Source organism: Hypanus sabinus, chromosome 6 (genome assembly GCF_030144855.1).
Source record: "Hypanus sabinus isolate sHypSab1 chromosome 6, sHypSab1.hap1, whole genome shotgun sequence".
In the NCBI taxonomy this organism is placed as follows: Eukaryota; Metazoa; Chordata; class Chondrichthyes; order Myliobatiformes; family Dasyatidae; genus Hypanus; species Hypanus sabinus.
In genome coordinates, this window is record NC_082711.1 from 17,756,639 (window position 1) to 17,783,653 (window position 27,015).

General features: G+C 39.8%; 1 protein-coding gene across 1 annotated transcript in view; it reads right to left on the reverse strand.

The window, feature by feature from the left end:
• The window catches only part of LOC132395007 (nuclease EXOG, mitochondrial-like), a 106,229-nt gene that overhangs the window by 51,137 nt on the left and 28,077 nt on the right, over positions 1–27,015 (reverse strand). Inside the window, exons 5-6 of the mRNA XM_059971339.1 lie at positions 15,230–15,306; positions 2,423–2,537 (exon numbers count right to left, since the gene is read on the reverse strand). Of these exons, the coding sequence (XP_059827322.1) occupies positions 2,423–2,537; positions 15,230–15,306 (192 nt within the window). The remainder of the gene's footprint in view (positions 1–2,422; positions 2,538–15,229; positions 15,307–27,015) is intronic.

A 27,015-nucleotide genomic window follows, 5' to 3' on the forward strand; every position in this document is an offset into this window, starting at 1 on the left:
CACTGTATAAAATTATAAGAGGTACAGATAGAGGGGACAGTCAGTGTCTTTTTACCCCAAAGTGCCAATGGCTAATACAGTCAGCCCTCCGTACCCGTGGGTTCCATATCAGCGGATTCAACCAACTGCAGCTTGAAAATATTCGGAAAAAAAATATTCCAGAAAGTTCCAAAAAGCAAAACTTGAATTAGCCGTATGCCGAGCACTACACTAAATCCACACAAATGAAGTGATGCGCAGACATACCCTGCTGTAGCTTTTTGCCATTCCACAGATTCTCAGTCTCTCTCCAGCACTCGTTGTTTGAGCATTGTTTGCCTTGTATCTTGTTTGTTCGTTACTTGAGTTGTGAGCGAGAGGAAGGAGTTTAATGCTAGTAAGGGATGGCTGGCGAGCTATGTAAAGCGCTACAGCCTCAAGAACTTAAAGATTACAGGAGAATCAGCATGAGCAGCATCAGCGTTCCCAGAAAAGCTATGATGGTTGCAACTGTACTGAACATGTACAGACTTCTTTTTCTTGTCATTCCCTAAACAATACAGTTTAACAACTACTAACATAGCATTTACATTGTATTAGGTATTATAAGTAATCTAGAGATGATTTAAAGTATACTGGAGGATGTGCGTAGGTTATATGCAAATACAACGCCATTTTATATAAGGGATTTGAGTATCCGTGGGGGGTTCTGGAACCAATCCCCCACGGATACCGAGGGACAACTGTATCAATAACCATGCTATTAAAGCTGAGTGGAAGAAAATATATGGGTGATTTTTTTATTTACTTTTTTTTTATACAGAGGTGGTAAGTATTTGGAATGCGACACTTAAGAGGCCAGTAGATAGGTACGTGGATGAAAAAAATTGGAGGGCTATGTGGGAGGGAAGGCTTAGATTGTTCTTGGAGTAGGTTAACAGGTCAGCACAATATTGCAGGCCAAATGGACCCATGAACCCACCCAACATTATTCTTCCCTCTAAGCTGTACGGGTGCAGAGCCACGCAGTTAACTGAAATGTTCCCGTACACGTTACCTTTGTTGATGTGCAGCAGGAATTTTCTTTTATAGCGTTAATATAATTCTGAAATCTATGTTAACATAATTGTGAAATACCTTATAATTAATGTTAATGAATATAATCCATAAATTTTATAAATAATGAACACACTACAACCTTTACATTGAAACATTTTAGAACTTCTCTGTATTTATATTGTCAGTGCTTCAAGTTATAATATTACGAATTGTAACAGTAAAAACAGAATGGAAGTCGGTAGCTCATTGTTAATAAATTGTGGCCTATATCTTTCAATTGCATACAAAATTAATCCGGACAGTGCTTATAAACAATATATAGTGTTTGCAGTGTTTATAGATTTGTGATAAAGACAAATGAGAAAAACTTTACGAAACATGAAAGATTCTTTGTTGTACTGTATTTCATTATACCCTTCAATTAATAAATAAAATCAAAAGAAAGTAATATTTAAATTTTCATAGCATGCATGTTACAAAATATAATGTGCCACGCAGATTTCAGGCCGTGTAAAAATTTCCTGCCCAGAGCACAGCTGTAAAAAAAGAGAAAACATTGTCCATCACCAACCCAGACATCTGGGTACAAATGCGGAACCTAACCAGAACCAAGTGTGAGACAAACAAGAAGCATTGGTTGAAAAGGAAAATCATAAATAATTAAGTTAAGATAGAATACAAAATAATGCAGTGATGGATCCTGTGGTCAGAAGTGACTTGGGCTTTAAAATAATCGTTTTAGGCTCTGATGAATGTGCACTTATGTTCAATGATTGGAAAGTGGCCAATAATGTAGTCATCTGTGAGGAAAAACTAGCGAATATGGATAATTCCAGGCCAATTAGCTTAACATGTGCAGAGGGGAAAATTATTCATCAGTTAATTGAAAGTGAAATGAGCAAGTGCCTGACAAAAGAACAGGTGCAGAAAATCTCAAAAAGGATCATCTTGCTTGAGAAGCAGTGTAGACCGTAACAAGACAAATAAAAAGCAAAGAATAAATAATTTGTTGAAACAATCTGACATAACTATCTGGCTAGGGCTAAATAGGTGGGTGGCCTGGCATCACATCTCGTTGAGCTGGAGGGGCCTGTTCTGCATTAATTTCGAAATAAATAAATAAATCTGGAAGAGGTTTTAATGTATTTTAGTTCAATATCTCTGACAATATCAGGCTGCTTTCATTCTCTTTATGGCTTCAATAGTGCTTCTAAACCCTACCCTAAATTGAATTACTGCTCAAGGCTCTGGTCTCTAATGATACACATTTCACTTTTCCTAAGACTATTTATCTCTCAGAAGGGGTGACTTCTCTGTTTTCTGAGTGGTAGTGAGGAAAATATTCACAAAGCTGTTATACAGAGATTCTCTTGACTCATCTCACCTGATAGGTAACGGTTTTCTTTCCATCAGCTCCTGTTGTTGGTAGAGTCAGAGGGCCTGAAATGACCCAAATGTTTTTGTACCGCTGGGTCAGCTCTCGGCAGTATATCTCCAACCTGCCAAGAACAATGGCATTACCTTGCATTAATTAACAGCTTCACTGGTTTTCTTTACTAAGCCATTGCTGGCCATGCCATTGGCTGGCTAGGTTCTCAGCTCTAACTACTGTGACTTGTCAAAGTCCACAAGCCGCTCTGCCTCCTTTTTGTATGAAAACTCATCATTGCTGCTGATGAGACCATCCACTGTTGTATCATTTGCAAACTTAATGATGTGGCTTAGAGCTGAATATATCAGTAGAGCCATGCGTCAGCCGTGGACTGAGGATGCAGCTCAGAACAGCGCCGCTGTTCAGCGTGAAGGAGCTAGACATGTTGCCTCCAAAATGGACGTCTGAGATCTCTCTGTCGAGAAGTCTGAGGTCCAGTTACAGAGACCCAATCAAGACAGCTTATGCATGAGCTTGAAAGTGAAAGTTCAAAGTACTCAACATACCATGCAAGGTCATTTATTCATCATTTCTCAAAATACCCAGGCTGTAGGATCAGAGCTGAGGGAGCACCCATGCTTAACAAATAGCTAACCAAAATATCCATGTGTCCAGTCTATACTGGATAACCAAACTTGTAGCATGCGGAATTCATGCAAATGGTGATTTATTATCAGTCACCAGATGTAACTAAGCACTAACAGTTTATTGATATTGCTTCCACACGTATTAAGGATTCAGATTTATTTATCACATGTACCTTGAAACATACAGTCAAGTGCATCATCTGTGTTAACAACCAACACACTCAAGGATGCGCTGGGACAGCCCACAAGTGTCACCACACTTTCTAGCTCTAACACAGAATGGCCACAATGTTCAGCAGAACAACACAAGCCCCTTCCCCTTCCCATAGTGTGGTGAGAGGCCTCTAACCCCAGAATAGGCATTATGTTATATAAATGCAAATTGTCCTACTTCTGCAGATGGTTTTTTCTCTTTTTCCGATGTTCTCATATTTCCATTAGTCTTCAATGGAATAATTTCACAGCGGCAAGCAGGCAACTCAGCTAAGTGCCCATCCTACATGTGAGACCCAATCTTCAGAATCAGAATTACTCTCACTGATGTACATCATGAAATTTGTTGCTTTGTAGCAGCAATACAGTACAAGACAAAAATTACTACGATACAATACAAAATAAATAGTGCAATTCAATATTCCTGCACTTGACTTTGCTAAATAATGAGTGCTTAAGGAGAGATTAGCTTTATTTGCTATACACAAAAACAATCAAATGCGTCACTTTGCATCAACGACCAACGCATTCCAAGGGTCACGCTGGGGCAGCCTGCAGTGTCACCATACTCCAGCAGCAAAGTAGCATGCCCACAATTCACTAACCCTAACCGTAGAAGTCCACACAGTCAGACAGAACATACGATCTCCTTACAGACAGCAGCAGAAACTGAACCTTGATCCGTGCTGGCTGGCACTGTAAAGCGATTGTGCTGAACGCTAAGCTACTGTGTTACAATAGTAGCAAGACGTGAATGCTGAAAATATGAAATGCTGTAAATGCTCCAGCTCACATAGCAACAATGCAAGGGGTAAATTGAACTACCCAGATCCCACTGAAAAATGGTGGCAGTGTACTACCTATTTAATTGGAGGCGTGTCATGTTTAAACCCCTCCTAGCTGCACTGGGCCATCACACCCTCCTGCCTTACCCCTCCCTCATCTCTTTGGCACTCTCAATCCCGATGAAGGGGCTTGGCCTGAAATAAAAACTATCCCTATGCTTCCACGTATACAGCCGAGTTTCCATAGCATCATGCTTTTGGCTCCAGGCCCCAGCACCTGCAGTCTCTCGTGGCTCAGGCCCAGAACTTCCACACCTGCCCTATCAAACCCATCAGTTTACTGAATAGCAGGGTTCCTCAGATGCAGTGCTTTCTAAAGCAGAGTTGCGAGAGGCCTGCACACAGGATACACATGTAACCCCCTGGGTCACCTCAGGCTCGCTCAACTCGTTCTCGTCCGGGGGAGCAGCCTTCGGCCCCGCCAAACTGGGTAATCAGCTGGTGTGGATGCTGTGTGATGTCCCCGCCTCGCCCAAAAACAGACAGTACACCATATGCGATTAAATGAGTACAATTTATAAAGGTTACTATAACTAAGTGATTAATAATGATACAGTATATATGAAGAAAAAAAATAAAGAAAAGGCGCCAAACTTATCAAAGTCCAAACCACTTCGTGCACAACCGTTGGAGCTCAATTACTGAAGTCTTCTGGCCACCATTCCATCCCCTCCGAACTCCTCGACTCGCAGCTCAGGACCCTCCGAGTGGTCAACCAAGCACATCTCGCTTCATCCCCCCTCCTCGGAGTACCTCCTGGCCTCGGACCCCCGCTTGGGGTCTGTTCCTCACCCAGCTTACAGCATTGCATCCTCTCTCTCAACCCCCTCGTGCCGATCTGCCCAAAAGCCCGTCAACAAAAGCTTACAGACTCAGAAGAAAGAACATTAATCCCCATTTGGTTTACAAAGGAATACCATTCTCGTTATCAGTAAATTTTAACCCAAACAAGCTTCCAGCACTCCCTCGCAACAAAGAAGCATTCCTGCTAGTTAACAAAAGAAGCCCTTTTGATTACATACACAGTAACAAAGAAAAAAGAAGAAACCCCCTTTACACACAAATGCTGGAAATCTTGAGCGATGCTCACAAAATGCTGGAGGAACTCAGCAGGTCAGGTAGTGTCTATAGAGGTAAATAAACGATCCATAACACATAAAAGCATAATTAAACCAGGCAGCCCACTGAGTTTGCTCTTATCATGGCAGATTTATGATTCCTCTCAACCTCATACTCTTGCCTTCTCCCTAAAACCTATGATGCACTGACCAATCAAGACCCTATCAATCCTCACTTTAAATATACACAATGGCTTGGCCTCCACAGCCATTTGTGTCAATGAATTCCACAGATTCACCACCCTCTGGCTGAAGAAATTCCTCAACTCTGTTCTAGACGGACATCCTTGAAATCTGAAGCTGGTCCTGGACTGCCCAATTACAGGAAACATCCTCTCTACATATTTGACAGGTTTCAATGACATTTCTCTCCCCACCCCCCAATTCTTCTAAACCCCAATGTGTACAGTCCCAGAGCCATCAAACACCTTTCCATTTATTGGATTATATGGGTGCTTCTGCTTGCTGTAAATCCCCAGCACTGAGACTGAGGAATTGCTTTTACTGTCTTGCATCAGGTCATTTCCCAATGACACATCAGTGTTGTAGCACAGGAAGCCACTTGAGAATATGCAAGTTCCACAGAGTAATCAGCTGAGAATGGGGTCACCGAAGCTGTGACACAGCAGCTCTAATCACTGCACCACCCACAGATCTACACTCAGTAGCCACTTTATTAGGTACGCTTGCTCATTAATGCATATATCTAAATAGCCAATTATCTGGCAGAACCTCAATGCATAAAAACATTCAGACATGTTCAAGAGGTTCAGACCAAACACCATAATAGGAAAGAAATGTGATCTAAGTGACATTGATCATAAAATGATAGGTGGTGCCAGATGGGGTGGTTTGAGTATCTCAGAAACTGCTGATCTCCTCAGATTCACAAATTCCGTTTCTTACGAAGAAGATTGCTGAGCAAGCATTATTTTTATGATTGGTATTAACTTACAATCATAGGCCGTTAATATCGCCGGGCCATTAATAATTAAAATAATAGATCTATCTAAAATGATCTCGCGGGCCGGATATAATTGTACGCCGGGCCGGATATGGCCCGCGGGCCTTGAGTTTGACACCTATGGTTTACAGAGAATAGTGCAAAAACCATTAAAATATACAGTGAGTGGCAATTTTGTGGGCAAAAACGCCTTGCTAATGAGAGAAGTCATTGGAGAATGGCCAGGCTAGTTCAAGCTGACAGGAAAGTGACAGTAACTCAAATAATGACACGTTACAACAGCTATGTGCAGAAGAGCATCTCTGAATACATAACACATTGAACCATGGAGTGGATGGGCTACAGCAGCAGAATACCATACCAGGTTCCTCTCCTGTACCTAATAAAGTGCTTTTACAAGGGCTAATAAAGACAGAATGGAGATGGTTGTCTTTCTATCATGTGCTTCAAATCAAATTAAAATTAACCCATGCAAAAAATGATATAAAAACCCTCGCTATATATGGGTACTCAAGATGTTTGTACAATACAGTATTTGTGGAAGAATCTAAAATTGTGAATAAGCATTCATTCATTCTGGTTATAGGGATTGCAAGCTACTAATTAACATTTTAGTTATTAATTACTAATTAGCCTACCAAGAGTGGTAGTGGGATTGCTGATGGATACACTAGGGACATGTAAAAACTCTTAGATAGGCATATGGATGACAGAAAAATGGAGGGCTATGTAGGAGGGAAGGGGTAGATCGATCAAGGAATAGATTAAAAATAGGTTAGAGGGTTGGAATAGGTTAAAACTGGTTGCATCAGTGTCTGGTATGAAGGGGCCACTGCATAGGATAGGAAATAACTGCAGAGGGTTTCAAACTCAGCCATCTCCATCATGAGCACTGGCCTCCCCAATATCAAGGACATCTTCAAAAGGTGATGTCTCAAAAAAGCAGCATTCATCAATAAGGACCCTCAGCACCCAGGATATCCCCTCTTCTGCCATCGAGGAGATGGTACAGAAGCCTGAAGACACACACTCAGCATTCTAGGAGCAGTTTCTTTCTCTCCACCATCAGATTGAATCCATGTTGACCACCTCAATCTCTCTTTTGCTTTTTGCATGACTTCTCCTTGCTAACAGTGAGGTGATTCGGGAGCCCAAAGACACACACTCAATGTTTTAGGAATGGCACCTACCCCTCCACCATCAGATTTCTGAATGGACAGTGAACCCTACCCACTGTTTTTGCTCACTTTTTGCACTATTTATTTAATATATTTCTTATTGTAATTTATACAGTGGCATGCAAAAGTTTGGGCACCCCGGTCAAAATTTCTGTTACTGTGAGTAGAAGATGAGCTTATCTCCAAAAGTCATATAGTTAAAGATAAAACATTCTTTTCTACATTTTAAGCAAGATTAGTGTATTATTTTTGTTTTGTACAATTTTAGAGTGGGAAAAAAAGGAAAGGAGCACCATGCAAAAGTTTGGGCACCCCAAGAGATTTAAGCTCTTAGATAACTTTTATCAACGTCTCAGACATTAATTAGCTTGTTAGGGCTATGGCTTGTTCACAGTCATCGTTAGGAAAGGCCAGGTGATGCAAATTTCAAAACTTTATAAATACTCTGACTCCTCAAACCTTGTCCCAACAATCAACAGCCATGGGCTCCTCTAAGCAGCTGCCTAGCACTCTGAAAATTAAAATAAATGATGCCCACAGAGCAGGAGAAGGCTATAAGAAGACAGAAAAGCGTTTTCAGGTAACCATTTCCTTAGTTCGTAATGTAATTAAGAAATGGCCGTTATCAGGAATGGTGGAGGTCAAGTTGAGGTCTGGAAGAACACAAAAACTTTCCAAGAGAATTGCTTGTAGGATTGCTAGAAAGGCAAATCAAAACCCCCGTTTGACTGCAAAAGACATTCAAGAAGATTTAGCAGACCCTGGAATGGTAGTGCACTGTTCTACTGTGCAGCGACACCTGCACAAATATGACCTTCATGGAAAACTCATCAGAAGAAAACCTTTCCTGCATCCTCACCACAAAATTCAGCGTCAGAAGTTTGCAAAGGAACATCTAAACAAGCCTGATGCATTTTGGAAGCAAGTCATGTGGACTGATGAAGTTAAAATAGAACTTTTTGGCCGCAATGAGCAAAGGTATGTTTGGAGAAAAAAGGGTGCAGAATTTCATGGAAGGAACACCTCTAAAACTGTTAAGCACGGGGGTGGATTGATCATGCTTTGGGCTTGTGCTGCAGCCAGTGGCACGGGGAACATTTCACTGGTAGAGGAAAGAATGAATTCAATTAAATACCAGTAAATTCTGGAAGCAAACATCACACCGTCTGTAAAAAAAAGCTGAAGATGAAAAGAGGATGCCTTCTACAACAGGATAATGATCCTAAGCACACCTCAACATCCACAATGGACTACCTCAAGAAACGCAAGCTGAAGGTTTTGCCATGGCCCTCATAGGCCCTAAACAGCATCGAAAATCTGTGGATAGACCTCAAAAGAGCAGTGCATGCAAGACGGCCCAAGAATCTCACATAACTAGAAGCCTTTTGCAAGGAAGAATGGGTGAAAATCCCCCAAACAAGAATTGAAAGACTCTTAGCTGGCTACAGAAAGTGTTGAGAAGCTGTGATACTTGCCAAAGGGGGTGTTACTAAGTACTGACCATGCAGGGTGCCCAAACTTTTGCTTCGGGCCCTTTTCCTTTTTTGTTATTTTGAAACTGTAAAAGTTGGAAATAAAAAAGTAATATTGCTTAAAATATTAAAGAAATGTGTCATCTTTAACTTTATGCCTTTTGGAAATCAGGTCATCTTTTACTCACTTAGCTATTCATAGTAACAGAAATTTTGACCGGGGTGCCCAAACTTTTGCATGCATTTTATTATTTTAAAATATTTTTAAATATTTATTTTTTTAATTAACCTGCTGCTGAGAAAACAAATTTCACAACATGTCAGTAATATTAAAACTGATTCTGATAAGATTGGCACAACACTGAGCACCAACTAGCCTATACTGAGCTGTATTGTTCTATGATACTGTTAAAAAAAGGAATGAATGGGTTCTCTTTAGTTATAAGAGTATAATTTTAAAAAACAAATCTAGACATGATCTTGGGATTTTCCAAGCCAATGTGATCCATGATTCGGTGCCATCACAGCCCAATCTTATTTTTCCTGTCCTGATAACAAAAAATGGCCCCATTCCTTCATTTATAGTGTGATGTGCTAATTAGTAGCTTGCAGTCCCTATAACCAGTAAGATTGAATGAACTCAGTTATACTTGTGTTAACTAACCACTGCCCCTGTAAAAGTTAGGACAACGCACCTGACTCAAGCTGAGATAGTTTCATTTCTTATTAACGGTTCTCTTGGCTTCCATGAAAGTGTGACAGCCTTGGGGTGTCAGCATCAGACTTGCCCGAGATGCCCTGTCCAGTCAAAAGGGCTGCTGACAGTTAAGGCCCAGGCCAAATAGGGCTACAGTGCTGAAAAGCAGGTCCCCATCAGTCAGGCTGCAACTGTTATGAGTTCACACATATGAAAAATACAGAATGAAGGATGATGTCTTTCAGGTTACATTTAATAGTCATCTCCTTGCAATGACTTTTCCTGAATCAGAAAGACACCCTCTGTCGTTGTAGTAATCTGATTTGTCATCCTTATAGGATACTTCAGAAGATTCCTGGCACATCCTCCACCTTTCAGATGTGAGAGACGAGGCAGTGTCTGAGGACTGAGGGTACCAGTGGAGGGACGCTATTTCAGCTGGATCTCCATGACCAGTGGTATTCCTGGGGCCTCTGTTGTTTGTGATTTATACACTCAGTGGCCACCTTATTAGGTACACCAGCTCATTAATGCAAACATCTATCAGCCAATCATGTGGCAGCATCTCAATGCATGAAAGCATTTGGTTCGGTTCAACTGGATTATGTGACTGTGGTAGTCCAGAGAAAGTTCAGCATGTTTTGCTGAGTTGTAATCGATATAAAATTGAAAGAAGAATATTGTTCAAGAGGCTTTCTAACTTAAATGTATTTTGTTTTTCTATTAAATATTTGTTTGGCCACCAAGAGAACCACCATCTGATTGACAAGTTTATTATTCTGTTTCTACGTGCGACCAGTTTATATTTGAGAATTTGAGTTTCTTGAAATTTTGTAATTAATTGTACATCCTGCAGAGGGCAGTAATGTGCCTAGATGCGTCTAAACTGCCGGAAGTAGAAGAAGAGGAAGAGGAAGAGGAGGAGGAGGAGGTTCGGTTGCTGTTCAGACCAAACATCAGAATGAGGAAGAAATGTGATCTAAGTGACTTTGACTGTAGAATGATAGTTGGTGCCAGACGGGGTGGTTTGAGTATATCTGAAACTACTGATCTCCTGGGATTTTCACAACACTCTCTAGAATTTATAGAGAATGGGCGGTAAGCAAAAAATATCCATGTGTGTTGTCTTTATGGCAGTTATTTAGTTTATAATATTTTCGCTTAGTAATTCATTTGTTAGTATTTTCTAGTTAGAATTAGAATTGTTTAAAGTATATTCGTTGCCTGTAAAATATATCGGCATGCGATGACGTCACATCCGGTTTCGCCGCGTCTTGTGGGAAAATACCGGTTTGGGATCAACACAAGGGCGGGGGCTCGCATGAGGCAGACCCGCGCAAGAAGTTGTTTGTAAGCATTAGAAATCACAGTGAGAGCAATGCTGTAAGTTAATAGATAATCGATATGTTGAATTAAAATGTTAACGCCGATCCTGTTAAAAGTAACGACGGTCGATAATGTTTATGTTTTCATTAGTTAAAGAGTTGCGGATAGTTTGCATTGAAGTGTATTTATAGCAGTCAATGGCGTAGGTAAATTCTACTGTATGCTGCACTTTAATGTAATGTAGTTATAGTTTACTTTTACAGGTATTTACAATGTAAATGTGATATCAAGAAGGGAACAAATACTGTATCAATCTTTATCAACAGTTTTCACCATACGTTAATGTGAAGAGTGAACAGTAAATGGTTAATTTTACTGCGACCTTGTTCTCATTGACTACGGTTTATCTCGGCGTTTAATTCGGCGTTTCCATTACACCCGAGCGAGAACGCTACACCATGAGCAGCAGTTCTGTGGGCAAAAACATCCTGATAATGAAACAGGAGCAGTAGACTACAGTGGATCCCATTCCTTTACCTAATTAAGTGGCCACTGTTTTAATAACTTGGATGAAAATATAGATGTGTGTGTTAGCATGTCAGTAAGAATGTTTGCAGTGGAATTGTGAAGAGTTGAGAGGGTTGTCGCAGGATACAGTAAAATACTAAAATACAGAATATGGGCAGAGAAATGATAAGATGAAATTACACCGAGCAAGTGAGAAGGGCAAGGGGAGAAGTCTACAATTAATGGCAGCAGCCTAAAAGGGCAGGGGTTCCCTTACTTTTTAAACCATGGACCAATACCATTAAGCAAGAGTTCCATGGACCCCAGGTTGAGACCCCTGGTATAGAGTGATCTTAGGGTCCAAGTCCACAGCTCCCCAAAAGCAGCTACGTAGGTACATAGGGTAGTAAAGAATGCCTGCTTTCATTGGTCAGGGCTTTGAATACAAGAGTAAGGAAGACACGTTGCACTGAGCTAAAATTCTGGTTAGATCACAGTTGGGAGTATTGTGTGAAATTCTGGTCACCCCATTACAGGAAGGACTTTAGAAAGGGTGCAGAGGATAATTATCAGGATGCTGCCTCGATTAGAGAGTATGAGCTATAAGGAGAGGTTGGGCAAACTTGGGTTACTTCCTCTGGAGCAGCAAAAGCCAAAGGGAGACCTGATGGCAGTATATACAACTATAGAGACATACTTAGGGTAGACAAAATTTCTCTCCTTGGGGGAAATGTCACATGTTCCTGAGGATTTGCATTTAATGTGAGAGGATGAACACTTAAATGAGATGTGCTGGGAATAGTCTGCATGGATTTGTGCGTGGAAGGTCATGTTTGACAAATCCTATTGAATTTTTTGAAGAGGTTACAGGAAAGTTGACGAGGGTAAAGCAGTGGATGTTAAGGCATATGGACTTCAGTAAGGCCTTTGACAAGGTTCCACATGGAAGGTTAGTTAGGAAGGTTCAATCATTAGGTATTAATATTGAAGTAGTAAAATGGATTCAACAGTGGCTAGATGGGAGATGCCAGAGAGTAGTGGTGGATAACCGTTTGTCAGGTTGGAGGCCGGTGACTAGTGGTGTGCCTCAGGGATCTGTATTGGATCCAATGTTGTTTGTCATATACATTAATGATATGGATGATGAGGTGGTAAATTGGATTAGTAAGTATGCAGATGGTAGGTGCCTACTAAGGTAGGTGGCGTTGTGGATAATGAAGTAGGTTTTCAAAGCTTGCAGAGAGATTTAGGCCAGTTAGAAGAGTGGGCTGAACGACGGCAGATGGAGTTTAATGCTGATAAGTGTGAGGTGCTACATTTTGGTAGGAATAATCCAAATAGGACATACATCGTAAATGGTAGGGCACTGAAGAATGCAGTAGAACAGAGTGATCTAGGAATAATGGTGCATAGTTCCCTGAAGGTGGAATCTCATGTGGATAGGGTGGTGAAGAAAGCTTTTGGTATGTAATGTTAAAATTGTACAAGGCATGGGTAAGGCCGAATTTGAAGTATTGTGTACAGTTCTGGTCACCAAATTATAGGAAAGATGTCAACAAAATAAGAGAGTACAGAGAAGATTTACTAGAATGTTACCTGGGTTTCAGCACCTAAGTTACAAGGAAAGGTTGAACAAGTTAGATCTTTATTCTTTGGAGCGTAGAAGGTTGAGGGGGGACTTGATAGAGGTATTTAAAATAATGAGGGGGATAGATTGAGTTGACGTGGATAGGCTTTTTCCATTGAGAGAAGGGGAGATTCAAACAAGAGGACATGATTTGAGAGTTAGGGGGCAAAAGTTTAAGGGTAACACGAGGGGGAATTCCTTTACTCAGAGAGTGGTAGCTGTGTGGAATGAGCTTCCAGTTGAAGTGGTAGAGGCAGGTTCGGTATTGCCACTTAAAGTAAAAATGGACAGGAAAGGAATGAAGAGTTATGGGCCGAGTGCGGGCCAGTGGGACTAGGTGAGTGTAAGCATCGGCATGGACTAGAAGGGCCGAGATGGAGGGTTTCCGTGCTGTAATTGTTATATGGTTCTATCAATTTGGAAACATCATCATTCCTTCAAATCATGGAACTCTCTACCTGATAGCACTGTGGCAGTACCTTCGCCAGAAAAAACTGCAACGGTTCGAGACAGAGGTTCACCACCAGCTTCTCAAAGGCAGTTCGGGATATCCAATAAATGCTTTCGCGGTGATGTACATATCACACAAAAAAAACCATGTCACTCTCATACTCAACATCAGCTTCCCAAAACAAACACTTCTTCTGAGTTCTGTTATGACAAGACAAAAAGATTGAAGGAGTTGGGATATTATGTTGAAGTTGTATAAGACATTGTTGAGGCATAATTTGGAGTATTATGTGCAGTTCTGGTCACCTACCTCCAGGAAAGGTATCAATAAGATTGAAAGAGAAAATTTACAAGGATGTTACTGGGACTTAAGGACCCAAGTTACAAGGGAAGTTTCAATAGGTTAGATCTTTATTCTCTGAAGCGCAAAGGAATGAGAGGAGACTTGATACGCATATACAAAATCTTGAGAAATATAGATAGGATAAAAGCAGGCTTTTTCCTCTGAGGTTGGGTGTGAGTATAACTAGAACTCACAGAAGCATGAAAGGTAAAAGTGTTAAGGGGAACCTGAGAAGGAATTTATCCACTCAGTAGGTGGTACAAATGTGGAACAAGCTGCTAGTGGAAATGATGGCTATGGATTCGATTGCAACATTTAGAAGTTTTGATAATGACATGAATGGGTAGGATATGGAGAGCTATAGTCCAGGTACATGTCAATGGGACTAGGCAGAACAACAGTTTGTCATGGATTAAATGGACTAAGGGGTCTATTTCTGAATTGTAGTCTCTATAACTCTATGATGTTACCAAATCCTCCTTTAAGTGGAATACCCTGATTAACTTGTGGGAGATCCTGGCATACGATCAGTCAGTATGGAGAAACATATTTAGGGTGGCACTGAGGAAGCTGGATATTATTGTGAGAAGGAAGTCCAGCACTAACAGAAGAGATTCTCCTCCTTTCTAATTATTCACCCCTCTTCCCAGATTATCAAGCAACTCCTGTCACACTTGCTGTAGAGGCACCAACATTGCATTACTGCAGAACTGGAGAGGAAGCAAGTGACCCCCAAACCAGGGGTCTACCTAAGTGCAGGGTTCTCAATTATTAACTATAATGTTAACTGTTAACTGCGTATATAAAATGGCTTCTCTGTAGCGTTATAATGAAATGGCTTCTTTATATGTAACTGATGAGGTAATGCTGTTTAGTTGAAATGTTTGGGTTATAATTATCGATAATGGAGGAACTAACCAATGGAAGCTATGTTATTCTATCTGTACATGTGGGAACCTGGAGTCAGTGCGTGGGGCTTTTCGGGTGGAGAACTGAAGAGGACAGACGTGCTGGACGCGCTCTGGTCGACCACCGAGGTTGGTCCCAGGCGGTAGGTCGAGGAGGTCAGAGAAGATCGAATGGCAGACAGAAGGCTTCGTTAATTGAGCTCCAACGGTTGTGCACAAACTGATTGAACTCTGGTAAGTTTTGGCACCCTTTTCTTTCTTTTTATATTGTATCACTATTAATTACCTAGTTCCAGTAAGACTTACAAAGTGTAGTCTGTAAAACGTACATTTTGTGCCGTCTGATATTGTACGTGCGAGTTTGTACCAGTGTGCATTACACAGCATCTATGCAAACGGGAGACACGGTTTGGCAGGTGGATGCATTTTCCCCTAGACAAATACAAGCCAATAGCCCTAAGCATTACTTAAGAAAATAATGGACACATGATTGAAGTATAAATTTAGGAAATTTTGATGCTCACCGGTTCCAGAAGCCAGCATTGTTTTCATAATTTTGAGGTACAATGTTGGATAGATAGAAGGTGTCTGCCATAGCTTTCTGCAAATGAGAACAAAACACACCACAGATTCAGTTAACATAATTAATCTTTGTTTAAAGGACAAACTCTTTATACAAGGGCTAATCAAAATGACAAAGCAATGATAATGAAAGGCTACCACTGTACATTCTTTCTAAAGTGCACATGCTGAACTTTAACCATTGTTTGCAAATTAAATGTTGATATATTTTAAATCAGCAAGTACTGATTGTATAGAAACATAGAACACCTACAGCACAATACAGGCCCTTCGGCCCACAAAGTTGTGCTGAACATGTTCCTACCTCAGAAATTACTAGGGTTTCCCATAGCCCTCTATTTTTGAAGCTCTACACACCTATCCAAAAGTCTCTTAAAAGACCCTATCATATCCGCCTTCACCACCATCACCGGCAGCCCATTCCACACACTCACCACTCTGTGAGTAAAAAACTTACCTCTGACATCTCCTCTGTACCTACTCCCCAGCACCTTAAACCTGTGCCCTCTTGTGACAACCATTTCTGCCCTAGGAAAAAGCCTCTGACTATCCACACGGTCAATGCCTCTCATCATCTTATACAGCTCTATCAGGTCACCTCTCATCCTCCGTCGCTCCAAGGAGAAAAGACCGAGTTCACTCAACCTATTCTCATAAGGCATGCTCCCCAATCCAAGCAACGTCCTTGTAAATCTCCTCTGCACCATTTCTATGGCTTCCTCATCTTTCCTGTAGTGAGGCGACCAGAACTGAGCACGATACACCAAGTGGGGTCTGACCAGGGCTGTATATAGCTGCAATACTACCTCTCGGCTCCTAAATTCAATTCCACGATTAATGAAGGCCAATACACCGTATGCCTTAACTAGAGTCAACCTGCACAGCTGCTTTGAGCGTCCTATGGACTCAGACCCCAAGATCCTTTTGATCCTTCACACTACCAAGAGTCTTACCATTAATACTATTCTCTGCCATCATATTTGACCTACCAAAATCAAACACTTCGCACTTATCTGGATTGAACTCCATCTGCCACTTTTCAGCCCAGTTTTGCATCCTATCGATGTCCTGCTGCAACCTCTGACATCCCTCCACACTATCCACAACACCCCCAAACTGTTTCATCAGCAAACTTACTAACCCATCTGTCCACTTCCTCATCCATGTCATTTATAAAAATCACGAAGAGTAAGGGTCCCAGAACAGATCCCTTAGGAACACCACTGGTCACCGACCTCCAAGTAGAATATGACCCGTCTACAACCACTCTGCCTTCTGTGGGCAAGCCAGTTCTGGATCCATAAAGCAATGTCCCCTTGGATCCCATGCCTCCTTACTTTCTCAATAAGCCTTGCATGGGGTACCTATCAAATGCCTTGCTGAAATCCATATACACTACGTCTACTGCTCTTCCTCCATCAATTTGTTTGGTCATATCCTCAAAAAATTAAATCAGGCTTGTAAGGCATGACCTGCCCTTGGCAAAGCCAAGCTGACTATTCCTAATCATATTATACCTCTCCAAATGTTCATAGGAACCACTGAAGTAAGACTCACTGGTCTATAATTTTCTGGGCTATCTCTACTCCCTTTCTTGAATAAAGGAACAACATCCGCAACTCTCCAATCCTCCTGAACCTCTCCTGTCTCCATTGATGATTGGAAGATCATCACCAGAGGCTCGGCAATCTCCTCCTACAACTCCCACAGTAGCCTGGGGAACATCTTTTGTCAACTTATCCAACTTGATGCTTTCCAAAAGCTCCAGCACATCCTCTTTCTCAATATCTACATGCTCAAACTTTTCAGTCTGCTGCAAGGCATCACCAAGATCCTTTTCCATAGTGAATACTGAAGAAAAAACATTCATTAAGTACCTCTGCTATTTCCTCCGGTTCCATAGACACTTTCCTACTGGCACACTTGATTGGTCCTATTCTCTCACGTCTTATCCTCTTGCTCTTCACATATTTGTCGAACGCCTTGGGGTTTTCCTTAATCCTGCCTGCCAAGGCCTTCTCATGGCCCCTTCTGGCTCTCCTAATTTCCTTTTTAAGCTCCTTCCTGTTAGCCTTATAATCTTCTAGATCTCTAACATTACCTAGCTCTCTGAACATTTTGTAAGATTTTCTTTTTTTAATGACTTGATTTATTACAGCCTTTGAACACCACAGTTCCTGTACCCTACCGTAACTTCCCTGTCTCATTGGAACATACCTATTCAGAACTCCACACAAATATCCCCTGAACATTTGTCACATTTCTTCCATACTTTTCCCTGAGAACATCTGTTCCCAATTTAAACTTCCAATTTCCTGCCTGATAGCCTTATAATTCCCCTTAATCCAATTAAACACTTTTCTAACTTGACTGTTCCTATCTCTCTCCAATGCTATTGTAAAGGAGATAGAATTATGATCACTGTCTCCAAAACGCTCTCCCACTGAGAGATCTGACACCTGACCAGGTTCATTTCCCAACACCAAATCAAGTACAGCCTCTCCTCTTGTAGGCTTATCTACATATTGTGTCAAGAAACCTTCCTGAACACACCTAACAAACTCCACCCCATCTAAACCCCTTGCTCTAGGGAGATGCCAATCGATATTTGGGAAATTAAAATCTCCCAACACGACAACTCTGTTATTATTACACCTTTCCACGATCCGTTTCCCTATCTGCTCCTCGATATCCCTGTTACTATTGGGTGGCCTATAAAAAACACGGTAAAGTTATTGACCCCTTCCTGTTCCTAACCTCCACCCACAGAGACTCCGTAGACAATCCCTCCATGATGTCCACCTTTTCTGCAGCCATGGCACTATCTCTGATCAACAGAGCCACACCCCCACCTCTTTTGCCTCCCTCCTGAAACATCTAAAACCCAGCACTTGAAGTAACCAATCCTGTCCCTGAACCATCCAAGTCTCTGTAATGGCCACCACATCATAGCTCCAAGTACTGATCCACACTCTAAGTTCATCCGCTTTGTTCACAATACTCCTCGCATTAAAATAGACGCATCTCAAACCATCAGTCTGAGTGCATCCCTTCTCTATCACCTGCCTCTCCTCCCTTTCGCACTGTCTACGAGCTTTCTCTATTTGTGAGCCAACCGCCTCTTTCCTCTGTCACTTCAGTTCGGTTCCCACCCCCCAGCAATTCTAGTTTAAACTCTCCTCAGTAGCCTTAGCAAACCTCCCCACCAGGATATTGGTCCCTCTGGGATTCAAGTGCAACCCGTCCTTTTCATACAGGTCACACCTGCCCCAAAAGAGGTCCCAATGATCCAGAAACCTGAATCCCTGTCCCCTGCTCCAATCCCTCAGCCATGCATTTATCATCCAACTCATTCTATTCCTATACTCACTGTCATGTGACACAGGCAGTAATCCCGAGATTACTAACTTTGCAGTCCTGCTTCTCAACTTCCTTCCCAACTCCCTGCACTCTGTTTTCAGGACCTCTTCCCTTTTCCTACCTATGTCATTGGTACCAATATGTACCACGAGCTCTGGCTATTCTCCCTCCCACTACAGAATATCTTGGACACGATCCAAAACATCTCGGACCCTGGCACCTGGGAGCCAAACTACCATCCGAGTTTCTTTCCTGCATCCACAGAATCGCCTGTCTGACCCCTTAACCATAGAGTCCCCTATCACTACTGCCTTCCTCTTCCTTTCCCTACTCTTCTGAGCCACAGGGCCAGACTCTGTGCCAGAGGCACAGCCACTGTTGCTTCCCCCAGGCAGGCTGTCTCCCCCCAGCAGTACTCAAACTTATTGTCAAGGGGTACACCCACAGGGATACTCTCTAGTACCTGACTCTTGCCCTTCTTTCTCCTGTTATCCACTTGTCTGTCTCCCGTGGCCCCGGTGTGATCACCTGCCTGTAACTCCTCTCTATCACCTCCTCGCTCTCCCTGACCAGGCGAAGGTCATTGCGCTGCATCTCCAGGTCCCTAACTCAGTCCCTCAGGAGCTGCAGCTCGATACACCTGGTGCAGATATGGCCATCCAGGAGGCTGGGAGACTCCAGGACCTCCCACATCTGACACCGAGCACAGAAAAACAGCCTCCAGGGGGTCAGCAGGAGATGCTCATGGAGTGAGTACTGTTTTAGATTTGCTCCATAACCTTTACTTTTTTTAACCTTTGATCACCCTTACTCAACTTATTTTTACCTACACCAAAAGGTTCTTGCTATTTTTTTGTACTTATCGTTAAGAGTTTATTGTGAATTTTTGAAGATATGTACTCAGAAATGGCTCTTAGATCTAAAGGACGAGAACCTGGGCGGAACCCGAACGGTAATGGAAAGAAGCAAGCTCATCCGCAACGCACTGAATTAACATGAATTGTTTTTGGAGGTTTTGAATAAAAAATTTGATGAACAACAACAAATTTTTAAACAAGATATAAAGGCTTTTCAAGATTATATGGGTAAGACGGATTCAGTAATTAACCAGCAGCAAGTTCTTATCGCATCCCTGCAAGAAGATGCTCGGAAACGAGATTTGATAATTGAAAAATTGCAACAGGATTTATTTTCGACCACTAAACTGGTGGAAACACTTAAAGCCAAGAATGTCGATTTTGAGAATTGATCCAGAAGACAGAACCTACGTATACTTGGTCTCCCGGATGGCATAGAACAAGGCGACCCTTCGAAATATTTTGCTCAACTTATAAAGAATGCGTTCCCGTCTGTATTTCCAGATAGCCCCCCATTACTTGATCGCGCTCATAGAATTATGCGTTGATCACCGAGTGCTTCAGCTAAACCCTCGGTTGTAATTGTCCAGTTTCATTACGTACATGATAAAGAGCAACTTATTCGTGTGGCTCGGCGGGTAGGAATGGTTAAATTTCAGGATCACAATTTCTGCTTAGTAGAAGATTTTAGTCCTGAAGTAATGAAGGCAAGGCTTCTTTTTAAACCTCTGATGTCTGAATGTTATGAGAAAAATCTAAAACCTGGGCTCTTATACCCTGCGAAGCTTAGAATCTCGCCGCCAAATGCTCCACGCTGGCTTTTCCTTTCTACATCTGAAGCGAGAAGTTTTCTGATTGAGAACTTCTCTACTGCTACAGTCTCTCATTCCTAATAAATGAGGGATTTTGATCGTGTAAGATGGTTTTTGATTCCTCAAACCAGATTTTGTTTCTGGCTATTGGTGTAGGTTTACTCTATACTTTATATTCAAGTTAAAGTGTTCTTTCATCATATTAATCGGTTTGTTTTATATACTTTAACCATTATACTATATTGCTGACTATTATTTTTGTTCCTTCGAAGGTGTATTTTTAACCCTTCGAAGGTGATTTTTTTTTACTAAGGTGGTGGTTTTTTGGAAAAATATTTTTTGCTTTTTTTTAAGATGGCAATTTTTTTTTCTCTCATCTTCTTCCTACAATGCATCGCTTATCACAGTTTAAATATTTTTTTTGTTTGTTTGGGTTATAACCCGATTTATAAGTTTTTAGTGATTATATTCTTTTTGTTTTTTTTACAACTAAGTATATTAAGAAGTTTGGTTTTAGTATAGTGATCATAATTTTTAAAGTTTGGGTGGATTTTTTTTACATATATCCTTTATATACGGAGTGGTCTTCCGCTGATATGGGGGTAGAATTAGTTTATTTTTTTGCTTTTCCCAGCCTATTTTTGGCTGTTTTTTTTTCTCTTTCTTGAGTGGGTGGGGGGGGGGGGTGGTCTTTTTTCTAACTCTATATTTCCTTTATCAGTTTGTTTTAGTTTTTTCATTTGGGCTGTTTTTGAACTACAAATATGTCTACGATGTCGTCACTTCCGGGTCCACTCTTTATTTTTGTTCCTTTTCCGGGTGCATGAGTTTATAATTTAGTTAACCCTTTTTATACATAGGGTTGATTTTAGAAATATGGCTCAGATCATTAATTTTGTGTCTTGGAATACTAATGGTTTAAACCATCCGATTAAATGAAAGAAGATTTTCAAAGTATTCCAAAGACTTAATGCTCATATCATTTTTGTACAAGAAACTCATGTGAGGAAGGAGGATAATTATCGCTTTTTTAGGTTTTGGCGGGGTCAACAGTATCATTCGAATTCGAATGCCAAAGTAAAGGGAGTTTCAATTTTTACTGACTCCTCTATTGCATTTATCCAACATGATATATTTTCGGATCCAAATGGTAGATTTTTGTTAATTACAGGCTTACTTTGTAATAAAAAAGTTGCTATGGTTAATGTTTATGCTCCAAATGTGGATTGTCCTGATTTTTTTAAGTCCTTATTTACGTCTTTACCTAATCTAAATGAATATAAGTTGATAATGGGTGGTGATTTTAATTGTTGTTTAAATCCTTTGATGGACAAATCTATATCTACTCAGACTTTACCCAATAAGTTGGCCACTTGTATCAACTCTTTCATGACTGATAATGGAGTTTTTGATATTTGGAGATTTCGGCATCCTAAGGATAAGGAGTTTTCTTTTTTCTCACATGTTTATCATTCTTATTCGAGAATTTATTATTTTTTATTGACTCTTGTTTGATTCCTTCGGTAAATGGTTGTGATTATGATATTATAGCTATTTCTGACCATGCTCCATTAAAACTTTCTATTAAATTTATGGATACAGTTCCTAATGCTAGACAATGGTGATTTGACTCTACCTTACTGCAAGATCCAGACTTTATTAAATTTATGAATGAACAGATCAACTTCTTCTTCTCAACCAACTCCACGGAAGATATTTCTTCCGGAACACTTTGCAACACTTTTAAAGCATATATACATGGACAGATTATCTCTTATTCTGTTGGTCTGAGAAAACGCATAAAGAAGGAAGCTCTTTTATTGGTTGATAAAATTAAAGAGATTGACAAGAAATATTCGATTACTCCTAGTCAGGAGCTTTACAAACAAAGGGTTGAACTACAAACAGAACATAGTTTATTACTTACATCTTCGATTGAAAATCAATTGATGAAGTCCAGATCTGATTTTTATATACATAGTGATAAATCGGGTAAACTGCTAGCTAGTCAATTGAAGAATGCTTTGGTTAAACGTCAAATTACTAAGATCCGTCAGCAAAATGGAGATTTGACAGTTGACCATGATGAGATAAATAAATCATTTCAGGATTTTTATACTTCCCTACATCATTCTGAATTTCCTCAGGATTGTGGTACCATGTGTGATTTTCTTGGGAAATTGAATTTCCCAAAATTATCACCAGATGATCTTTCAATATTGGAAACTCCTATGACTGATGCAGAAATCAAAGGGGTCATTTCCTCCATGAATTGAGGGAAAGCACCTGGTCTGGATGGGTATACAGCAGAATTTTTAAAATGTTTTTCCGCTACTCTTTCACCTTGGGTATATAAGGTTTTTGAAGAAGCAATTAGATTGGGCAATTTGCCACAATCTTTTTATAGAGCTTCCATCTCTTTAATATTGAAGAAAGATAAAGACCCTACTGATTGCGCATTCTATAGACCAATATTCTTATTGAATGTAGATTCCAAGATTTTTTCCAAGTTACTTGCATCCAGGTTGGAGAAGGTATTACCCCAAATTATCTCGGAAGATCAAACCGGTTTTATTAAAAATCGTTATTCTTTTTTTAATGTTAGGAGGTTATTGAATATTGTGTATACTCCTTCACATAATATTTCAGAATGTGTTATTTCATTAGATGCGGAGAAAGCATTTGACAGAGTTGAATGGCCATACTTATTTAATGTGTTGGCGAAATTTAATTTTAGTCCGACATTTATTTCCTGGATTAAACTGATTTATCATACTCCAGTAGCCTCGGTGTTTACTAATAATCAAAGATCTTTTTTTCGTCTATTTCGGGGCACTAGACAAGGCTGTCCTCTTAGCCCACTATTATTTGATATTGCTTTAGAACCCTTGGCAATTGCTATCAGAAAATCACAGGATATTCTTGGTATTAATCGTGGGACAGATACTCATAAGTTATCTTTGTATGCAGATGATTTATTATTATTTATTTCTAATCCTGAGAAATATATTCCAGTAGTTTTATCATTGTTGGCTCAATTTAGTGATTTTTCTGGGTATAAATTAAATCTTAATAAGAGTGAATTGTTTCCTTTAAATAGACAGGTCCCAATTTATGGAAACTTACCTTTTAAATTAGTTAATGACTCTTTTATTTACTTAGGGATTAAAATCACAAAAAAAACCATTAAGACTTATTTAAGGTTAATTTTGTACCCTTAATTGATCAGATTAAATGCTTGTTTACTAAGTGGTCACTATTATCTTTATCTCTGATAGGTAGGATTAATGCTATTAAGATGGTTATTTTACCTAAGTTTTTATATATTTTTCAAGCGGTACCAATTTTTATTCCGAAATCTTTTTTAACTAATGCTGATTCAAAAATTTCCTCATATATATATATGGCAGAATAAAAATCCCAGGTTAGGTAAAATATACTTACAGAAGGCAAAGAAGGAAGGTGGGTTAGCATTGCCTAATTTTAGATTTTATTATTGGGCAGTTAATATTAGATGTTTGATATGTTGGTTGAAAGATTGGGATGGATCTTCTAGCCCTCATTGGGTGAGCCTGGAAATCAAATCGGTACCAGGTTTTGCACTGGGTTTTACTTTGGGGACTTCTCTCCCTTTTGCTCTTTCTAAATTGCCGAAACGAATTGACAACCCAATAGTTAAACATACTTTACGTATATGGTTTCAATTTCGGAAATTTTTTGGGTTGACTCAGTTTGTTTTAAATATTCCTATTGTATCCAATTGTTTTTTCCACCCTTCAATTATAGACCAAGCTTATTCGGCTTGGAAGACTAAGGGATTACTACGATTTTCTGATTTATTTTTGGACAATTGTTTTATGTCTTTTGAGCAATTATCTAATAAATATAATTTGCCTAGATTTCATTTTTATAGATATTTACAGATTAGGAATTTTTTAAATACTGTACTTACTTTTCCAAATTTTGTGTCTTCAGGTATTTTGGAGAGTTTGTTTGAATTAAACCCATTTCAAAAAGGGCTTATATCAAAACTTTATAATATAATTATGAAGATACGTTCAGAGCCCCTTTATAAGACAAAAAATGATTGGGAAAGAGAGCTTAACCTTATTATTCCTATTGAGAATTGGGATAGAATTCTTCAATTAGTTAATAAATCATCTATATGTGCCAAACATTCATTAATACAGTTTAAGGTCGTACATAGGGCCCATATGTCCAAGGATAAATTGGCTCATTTTTATTCCTACATAAATCCTATTTGTGATAGATGTCAATCCGAAATAGTGTCTTTAACTCATATGTTCTGGTCTTGTCCACTTTTGAAAAAATATTGGAAAGATATTTTTGATATTATCTCTGCGGTATTGAACATTGATTTACAACCCCATCCTATTACCGCAATATTTGGTTTACCAATGATGGACTCACTTCATTTATCTTCTTCCGCCTGTCGAATGATTGCGTTTCTTACACTAATGGCTAGAAGACCTATTTTGTTGAATTGGAAGGAAATTAATCCTCCTACTGTATTTCACTGGTTTTCTCAAACTATGTTATGTTTAAATTTAGAAAAAATTAGAAGTGGTGTATTTGATACTTCTATTAAATTTGAAAAGATATGGAGACCATTTATTCAATATTTTCATATGATGTAATATGACCCTGTTCCAAGCCTATTTGATTTTCCAGTTTTGATTTTATATATGTTGAGAGGATTGTTGACGACACTGATGATTTTGTATTTTTGTGAGATATTATAGACAGCCTTTTTTTTCTTTTTCCAGATTTTCTTTTTCTCTTTTTCCTTGTTTTTTTTTCCTTATTAGTTATTAGATTAGTTTTTTTGCATAATTTTTTTTCTTTTTCTTTTTTCTGTTTTTTTTATTATATACTATGATATACCTAGATTTGCCTTGTTTATTTATATATTGTATCGTTCATGATTTGGGAATACTCATTTATACTGTAATCATTGCTTATGTATTCTTTCATGTGCAGTTGAAATGTGTATGTTAGCAATCCCATTATCTTTGTATTAATTGTATTTTGTTGATATTAATAACAATAATAAAAAGATTGAAAAAGAAAGAAAGATAAACAGCCTCACACACATACTTCTTTTCTGCAATTAACACAGGTAAACATACCTCGCCTCATTACCCCCTAAGCCCGTTGAGCCAAAGCCCTATCACTCTGCTGCCCACTGGATATGGCTGTCCTTTTTCAAAACTTTTCCAGCTCTACTTGTCAATCATAATCTCTAATTGCCAAGGGAAGGCTCAAGATTTGGGAATTTATTCCCAATGAGGGAATGAGGAGAGATTTGATACAGGTACTCAAAATGATGTGGGGATTAGATAGGGTAAATGCAAGTAGGCTTTTTTTCCCCTCAGTTAAGGCTAGATGTCATATGTTAAGGGTAAAAGGTGAAATATTTAAGAGGAAGCGAGGGGGAACTTCACTCAGATGGTGTGAGTGTGAATCCAGCTGGCGATGGAAATTGTAAGTGCGGGTTGAACTGGACCATTTGAGGGAAGTTTGGAGAGGTGTATGGATGAGAGGAGTATGAAGGGCACTGGTCTGGGTGTGGGTCTATGGGACTGACTAGAATAACAGTTCTTATGAACCAGATGGGCCGAAGGGCCAGTTTCTGTTCTGTACTGGTCTGTGACTCTTAAGATTTTTAAAAGTCATCTTTCAACACCATGCTTGCTGTAAAGAATGTCTCCCCAACATCAGGCTGTTTCAGTATAAATCTGTACCTTATTCTACGTATTCTACGTATTCTACGTCTTTTTCAGGAGCGCTGTACTTGCAGAGTCATTAACATTGTCAATGATCCTTCACAACCACCCAACAATCTCTTTGACCCCCCCCCCCAAATATATTAATTTATGCATTGTGTGTGTGAGTTATGAATATGTACTGTGTTCTGCACTTTGGTTCAGAGGAATGTTGTTCCATTTGGCAGTATAAATGTGCATAGTTGAAAGATAATAAACTTGAACTTTTTCAGAACCCCATAGACTTGTCCCACTACTTTAGGTGATCCACACTCCAAGGTCTCTCTCTCTGTTCACTGCTCAATATTCGCCAACGTAATGTATGTTGCCTTGCCTTGCTGCGTCATCCCAAAAGGATCACCTGCTTTCTAGTTACCTGTCATTTTATCCTGCTACCTACCTCAAACATTCTGCAGGATTTGGTGGAAAGGCAGGTAGCAGGGAGTCCACAGAAGAACTTGGACAGATTCGGAGAATGGGCAAAGAAGTGGCAGATGGAATACAGTGTTGGGAAGTGTATGATCATGCACTTTGGGAGAAAGAATAATGGCATAGACTACCTTTTCAATGGGGAGCAAATTCAGAAATCAGAGGTGCAAAGGGACTTTGGAGTCTAGTGCAGGATTCACTAAAGGTTGACTTGCAGATTGAGTTGGTAGTAAGGATGGCAAATGTAATGTTAGCATTCATTTTGAGAGGACTAGAATATAAAAGCAACAATACAATGCTGTGACTTTATAAGGAGTCTCACAGACCATATTTGGAGAACTGTGAGCAGTTTTGGCCCCATATCTAAGGAGGAATCTAAGGGTATGCGATATGATTCCAGGAATAAAAGGGTTAACATATGAGGAGTGTTTGATAGCTCTGGGCTTTTTCTCACTTGAGTTTAGAAGAATGAGGGAGTTCTCAC